General features: G+C 32.9%; 1 protein-coding gene across 1 annotated transcript; it reads left to right on the top strand.

Annotated features, from left to right (window-relative positions):
* The first annotated feature begins 3,254 nt into the window (after positions 1 to 3,254).
* Positions 3,255 to 6,148, top strand: LOC141691121 (uncharacterized). Its single transcript, XM_074495865.1, has 4 exons — positions 3,255 to 3,606; positions 3,762 to 3,901; positions 3,999 to 4,275; positions 6,033 to 6,148. Exons 1-4 carry the CDS (start codon positions 3,255 to 3,257, stop codon positions 6,146 to 6,148), a joined length of 885 nt encoding a protein of 294 aa, XP_074351966.1.
* The last annotated feature ends 1,239 nt before the right edge of the window (positions 6,149 to 7,387 follow it).

The following is a 7,387-nucleotide window of genomic DNA, read 5'->3' as shown; positions in this document are numbered from 1 at the left end:
ATCAGAGAGATGGGGAGTGGTGAGAGGCGACTTAGGGAGAGGCTCCAGGCCTTTCGTAGAGCAGCTGCTGTGAGGATTGCTGAGGCTACACATGAGGACATCACTCCTGATTTCTTAGTGGAGTGGGCTAAGTGGGTTCTAGAGGAGCTTGAGGAGATTGGAGGTCCAGATTTGCCATGAGCCAGAGATTTAGAGATGGAGATGCTGAGCAGTGTTGTTATGGTTATGTAGTATGTACAGTAGTGTGCAGTGTGTATCAGTAGACTTTTGAGTTGTCTTTATAGACTAGCTATGCTGACTAGTGAGTAGGTTGTTGTACCCTTTTGATTTTACTTCCGAAGCGTCTTTACGCTTGTACTACCTAAAACTTTTGATCTATATATATTAGTATCTTTTCCTTTCCAGTACTGTCATTTACTTTATCACACCTGTTTTACCTTACCTTATCTATTGCACAAGTTTTACCCCTGTGATACCATGTACCCTGTTTTCCATGACTGTTTATATTCTGTAAAGAAGCATGCAATTTACTTGGTTACAACTATTTTCAAAAAGAGATACCTCTGTTTTACAAAACTTTTCTTTTGTACAAAGATTTAATTCAAAAGGTGAATAAGTTGTTTGATTCTTTACAGAAAATGCCTCCCAGAAGAAATACCCGCACCAACACCCAGAATGAAGAAACCAACAATAACAACAACCAAGATGATACAAACCCGAATGTGAACCCAAGACCCATGGACCCAGCAATAGCCCAGATTCTTCAAATCTTGGCCCAACAAACAGTTCACTTGGCACAACAACAACAAAGACAGACCAACCCCCAGGTAACTTTTAAAACTTTTCAGGCAGTAAACCCACCAGAATTCAAGGGTTCCTTAGAGCCAATTGAAGCAAATGTGTGGTTAAAGGAAATAGAGAAGGCATTTGCTTAGTGAAAGTAAAGGATGAATAGAAGGTTGAGTTTGCAAGTTACTATCTGAAGAATGAAGCCACCTATTGGTGGGAAATGGTGAAGACATTGGAAGGCACAGATGTTATTACTTGGGAAAGGTTTAAGGAATTGTTTTTAGAAACATATTTTCCTCGGTTTGTTCAGGATCAAATGGAGCTGAAGTTTTTAGAATTAAAGCAAGGGAACATGTCGGTAACAGATTATGAGGGTAAGTTTGAGGAATTGTCAAGGTATGTACCGTCGTATATGGATACTGACAGGAAGAAAGCTAAAAGATTTCAGCAAGGTTTGAAACCATGGATCAAAGGGAAGGTAGCCATTTTTGAATTAGATACCTATGCAGGAGTGGTACAAAAGGCTATGATCGCAGAGACAGAGAGTGAGATGTTCCAGAAGGAGAAAAAAAGCAAGAAAAGGAAAGTTGAGGGAAGTGAGGGTCAGTCACAACCAGGGAAGTTTCCAAATTTTAAGAAGGGCAAGTTTCAGCCAGGGAGAAATTTTAATTTCAGGAGACAAAATGCAGGAGACGGAGGCCAGGGCAACCGTCCAACTAATGTGAATCAGCCGAATCAGTTGAGATTAACTTTTCCAGATTGTCAAGTTTGTGGAAAGAAGCATGGGGGAGTTTGTAACAAGTTGAACATGGTATGTTTCAAATGTAATCAGAAAGGGCACTATTCGAGGGAGTGCCGAAATCAGCCAGCAAGAGAGCCAGCAAATAAGGATCAACCTATCCGGAAATTATGAACTTGACAATTTGTATGTTGTTTCTTATAATAGAGATCTCTTAGTTAAATACCAGTACCACATGAATGTCGAAGTGTGTTGTCATGCCCGAAGCTTAAAATATCTATTCAAATACTATCTGAAAGGACATGACAGGGTTACTTTAGAAGTCAGGTCTAAAAGGACAAGTCAATCTGCATCTACCGTAGAATCTGTTGATGAAATTCAATGCTTTTTTGATGAACGTTACATTTGTGCAGCTGAATCTGCATATAGGATATTCGGGTTTGAGGTCCATCACAGATCAATTTATGTGGAGCGTTTGTCATATCATCTTCCTGGGGCTAAGAATTGCACTTTTCGTTCTAATGAACCTTTGGATAAGGTTTTGAAACGTGAAAAACATCGTAAGAGCAAGTTGGAAGCTTTTTTCCTGTTGAATTGCACTGACTAGAATGCTCATAAGTATACATATGATCAGATACCTAAATATTATGTGTGTAATGGGAATGATGGCTTTTGGTATGTACGAAAAAAGGGCTGCATATTGGTCAATTGACATACACTCATCACACTTCGGGTGAGTTATGGTACCTGCGAATGTTGCTTTCAAAAATTCCAGCTCCAACAAGTTTTGAAGATATGCGAACTGTGGATAATATTTGTATCCTACATTCCAAGATTCTTGCAGGGCTCTTGGTTTGTTAGATGATGATAAGGAATGGGATGAAGTGATTATAGATTGTGCTAAATATGGCTTCTCGAGATAAATTCGTCAGTTATTTGTTCATATAATGGTTAATTGTCAAGTGGGTGACTTGCGTAATTTATGGATCATTCATTGGAGTGACATGTGTGATGATATTTTATACAGTCAGAGACAGATTCAGAAGAAACCTGATCTGATCCTTACTGGTGAAGGTCAATATTATACAATTTCCGGTTAGTTATGTTTTATATAGTTGATATTTTATTTTATTAAATGAAGTTTTAATGATGCTCATTTTATTGTATATGTTTCAGAGATCAATTCTCTGTTATGGTCAATCGAAAAATCTCTGAAAGATTACCCACAACTGCCTCAACCTCCAGCAGAATATCTTGAGGATGGTTTGAATAACTTAATATTGGACGAAATAAATTATGATCGTGAAGCAATGGGATTAGAATATAATATGAATTACGACAAATGTAATGTGGAGTAAAAAAAGATTTTCCTGGATGTTATGCAATCTGTTGAAAAGCGAGAAGGTGGAGTATTCTTTGCATATAGTAGTGGCGGATGTGGGAAAACTATCTCTGGAGAACCCTAATTTGCAAACTGGGGTCAGAAGGAAAAAATGTCCTTCATGTAGCATCTTCAGGAATTGCTGCAACACTACTTCCAGGAGGCCGCACTGCTCATTCTCGATTTAAAATCCCAATTAATCTTGATGAATAATCTTTTTGTAATATAAGTCAAAATACCGACATTGCGCACTTGATTAGGAGTACCAATCTAATCATTTGGGATGAGGCTCCAATGCAACATAGGTATGCTTTTGAATGCCTTGACCGCTCTCTATGAGACCTAATGAAGTGTGTTGATTTGAAATATTCTTATATTCCTTTTGGAGGTATAACTGTTATATTTGGCGGTGATTTTAGGAAAATATTGCTTGTTATAACCTATGGTTCCCGTAGTGATATTGTTTCTGCATGCATCACCAGATCAAAGTTGTGGAACATTTGTAAAATTTTTGTCCTACAACAAAACATGCGTTTGAGTATATCTAACAATGTAACAGAGAATGATAGAATCAAGAAATTTGCTGAGTGGGTTCTGGATGTTGGGAATGGTAATATCGAGGTATGTGACAGCCACCTGGATACAACGGCTGAATTCCGCATTAAAATTCCTACAAAATTTTGCAATATGAAGGACTGTAATTCAGTAAAGAAGATGATCAGTACCATTTTTCCTTATTTATTGGAAAAATATCAAGATCCAGAATATATAAGTGAAAGAGCGATTTTAACTCCCACAAATCAGACAGTGGGACATATCAATTCTGTATTGTTGATCTTCTTCCTGGTGAAGCATGTAGCAACTTAAGTGTTGATCGAGCACAAGATTTTGGTGGAAGCGATGCTGAACTTGATGTTGCATTTCCAACCAAGTACTTAGTTTCTCTTACTGTGCCTGGGTTGCCTAATCATAATTTGAAACTTAAGGAAGGGGTTGTTGTGATGCTGATGCGGAATTCGAACCAAACATTAGGCCTGTGCAATGGTACGCGGATGATTGTAAGAAAGTGTTTTTAAATTTGCTATGCAGTGTGAAGTTATTTGTGGAAGCTTTGTTGGTACACAACATTTTATTCCTAGGATGGAATGTTGTCCAAGCGATACAAAACTCCCATTTAAGCTCATACGGAAGCAGATGCCACTTCAAATTTGCTATGCCATGACCATTAATAAATCACAGGGACAGTGTCTTGAAATGGTTGGTTTATTTTTGCCTAAAGGTGTTTTTACTCATGGTCAACTGTATGTTGCCATAAGCAGGGTGACATCTCCCGATGGTCTGAAGATTTTTATAGATGATGAAACAGGCAACTACACAACTTATACTCATAATGTTGTGTTCAAAGAAGTTTTCTACAACTTTCCTTGTATAAAATGATTTTTACACTAACATTTATTCTTCTATAAAGATTATTTTTGCATATGCTTACTGTATAATATATTTTATGTAGTTTCATTTTTTGAAATATTCTTAAAGTTGCATCTTAAGATGCACTTTTTTTTATCTTGCATCATCATATTAACATTCAGATATTGCAAACTTGGCTTTCATTTTCTTGCATTGTTTCATACATATATAGTTTAGAATGTACTAGCTTAAAACCGGTGCGATGCACGGATCACACAGATTTTTTTTAATATTATATAAACTTTTAATAAAATTTCGGCTTCAAATTTTAATTTTGTTCATTTAAAAATTTAAATGATATGACTTCATAATAATTATATTAGTAGACGTATATGTTCATAACTTCTTATACATTTAAAATTATTTAAAGTTATACCATTGGCAAGGGGGGGGGGGAATGTTATTATAATGAAATTATTATTTTATTAAGGGTAAAAATATAATGTCTCTATTATGTTGGGACCTTAAAAAATATTATTTTAGCATAGTGAAAAAGACAATGTTACTGATTGAACGATGTAGTTTTATTGATAATTTTATGTGTATTTAAAAAAATTAAAGTTTTAATTAAAATTTGAATTTTTAGTTCACATCAATAGGATACAAATTATACTTCATCTAATATTAATTTGATTTATCTCGCATTAGTTGTTTACATGATTTATTTTAGCCTGATACCCAATATACCGACCAAATCGAACAAATTATTTTTTGTTTATTTTTTTTTAAAAGTTTGGATCAGTAAGATAATTTTATTTTAGACTAAATAATTAGTATATATGGCTTTATTTTTGTTGGTCAAATTGTATTTTTATTTTAGTTTTGTGTTAGTCTGAATCAATTGTATAATGTATTTTTTTATCCTGGATAAATGAAATATATTATTTTGTTTATCCAAGTTCATTAGTATAATATTTTACGAGGATTGATAGTATTATTATTTTATCTTAACTCGATTCTATGCTTACTGTGTAAAATGATTTTTACACTAACATCTATTCTTCTTTAAAGATTATTTTTGCATATGCTTACTGTATAATATATTTTATGTAGTTTCATTTTTTAAAATATTCTTAAAGTTGCATCTTGAGATACACTTTTTTTTATCTTGCATCATCATGTTAACATCCAGATAATGCAAACTTAGCTTTCTTTTTCTTGCATTATTTCATACATATATAGTTTAGAATGTACTAGCTTAAAATCCGTGCGATGCATGGATCGCACAGATTTTTTTTAATATTATATAAACTTTTAATAAAATTTTGAATTCAAATCTTAATTTTGTTTATTCAAAATTTTAAATGATATGACTTCATAATAATTATATTAGTAGCCGTATATGTTCATAACTTTTTATATATTTAAAATTATTTAAAGTGATACCATTGGTAAGAGAGAAATGTTATTATAACGAAATAATTATTTTATTAAGGGTAAAAATATAATATCTCCATTATGTTGGGACCTTAAAAAATATTATTTTAGCAAAGTGAAAAAGACAATGTTACTGATTGAACGATATAGTTTTATTGATAATTTTATGTGTATTTAAAAAAAATATTAATGTTTTAATTAAAATTTGAATTTTAAGTTCAGATCAATAGGATACGAATTATATTTAGTCTAATATTAATTTAATTTATCACGGATTAGTGGTTTACATTATTTTATCATTAGTAAATGGGACTGTTGGATATGGTAGCTGTGTGAGGAAAGTGACATTTTTTGACAAGTTTGCAGAACGTGTGGATGCTGAATTGGATGCTTAATTTGATGATTCTTTTGTAGTTATTATAGCAAGTGCTAAAGTTAATAAGTACAAAGGTAAATTCTGGGAACTCTTTCAAACCTTAATCTTAAGTTATAATTGATTGTTGTACCTGATAATGAACTTCTAATTTCATTTTGTACTTTGATATTTAGGTGAACTTTATCTCACGAACTACCCAGCAACGAGATTCTATATTAACATCAACAACTATAGTGTAAAGGATTTGAAGAAAAAGTAATTACAATTGTAGTATAATAATATTTGCTTATTATATTAGGATTGCTTCATTTATCCCATATTATGAATATGTTAATTTAGTACTTCTAATATTAGTTCAGATATTAAAAACAGAATGATGGATCCTAATTTCCGAAGCACTGCAGTTGATGTTAATGAAAATGACATTGTTCTCTTAAAGAATGTAGAACAGATTTGTTAGCTTGACGAAAATTTCAAAGGGGTAATTTGTTTAAATGTATTATTTAATGGAGCATTACTGAAATATTGTTATTAGAAGCGCACTATCAAATTTCCATCCTATAACAAATTATGTTTTGTAGTGTATTGTTAATTGCCAACTTACCTTAAAAAAGGTCGAACATGAATCAAACTGGTTTGTTTACGTATGCTGGAAATGTGATCTTGATTTGGTCTTGGAAGATAAAAGATATACATGTCCTAATGTTGCATGCCTGAGATATTACCCATACCCTGAGAAAAGGTATCCGCTAAGCATACTTTAAAGCAATTGACTTTTCATTTTATTTGAAACTTAAAATTTATTGAACTAATCATGAACATTTAATGTTAAATCAGGTTTAAAATTTATGGGTTATTCTCTGATTCAACTGGAGTACTTCCTGTTGTACTCAAAGATGCTGAGTTGAAGAAGTTGACCGGAAAAACTGTCTTCGAAGTAATGTTGGATGAAGCAGAAGTACGTTCAATTTCCAGCTATTTGTTATTTGCATGAGCATTACTTATTTTTAACATTGGCATCCACTGCGTTTATTATTTGGAAGTTCCACAATTTTCATAAATTTTTTAATTAAATGACGAACATGTTTTGTTTTACCTTTTAAGGATGATTGTTCTATATCAAAGTTACCTCTTTGTATAAAACTGCTTGAGGGTAAAGACTATACTGTGACGTTATGCATTAAGGAAGAAAATCTGAAAGGTTCTAGCAGACTGTCTGAAGCATGTTCAATTTTCGAAGGTTTTGAAATGGTTGTTG

The sequence above is a fragment of the Apium graveolens genome, chromosome 10 (genome assembly GCF_009905375.1).
Source record: "Apium graveolens cultivar Ventura chromosome 10, ASM990537v1, whole genome shotgun sequence".
In the NCBI taxonomy this organism is placed as follows: domain Eukaryota; kingdom Viridiplantae; phylum Streptophyta; class Magnoliopsida; order Apiales; family Apiaceae; genus Apium; species Apium graveolens.
The sequence above is the reverse complement of the archived record's forward strand: the minus strand, read 5'-3'. Positions and strand labels throughout refer to the sequence as shown.

Bases quoted from the DNA above. Each gene is read 5' to 3' on its own strand.
- LOC141691121 (XM_074495865.1), top strand. From the start codon at position 3,255: ATGAAGTGTGTTGATTTGAAATATTCTTATATTCCTTTTGGAGGTATA. The intron at 3,902-3,998 runs GTTGTTGTGATG...TTTGCTATGCAG, and splicing joins ATTTGAAACTTAAGGAAGGG to TGTGAAGTTATTTGTGGAAG. The intron at 4,276-6,032 runs GCAACTACACAA...ATCACGGATTAG, and splicing joins TTTTATAGATGATGAAACAG to TGGTTTACATTATTTTATCA.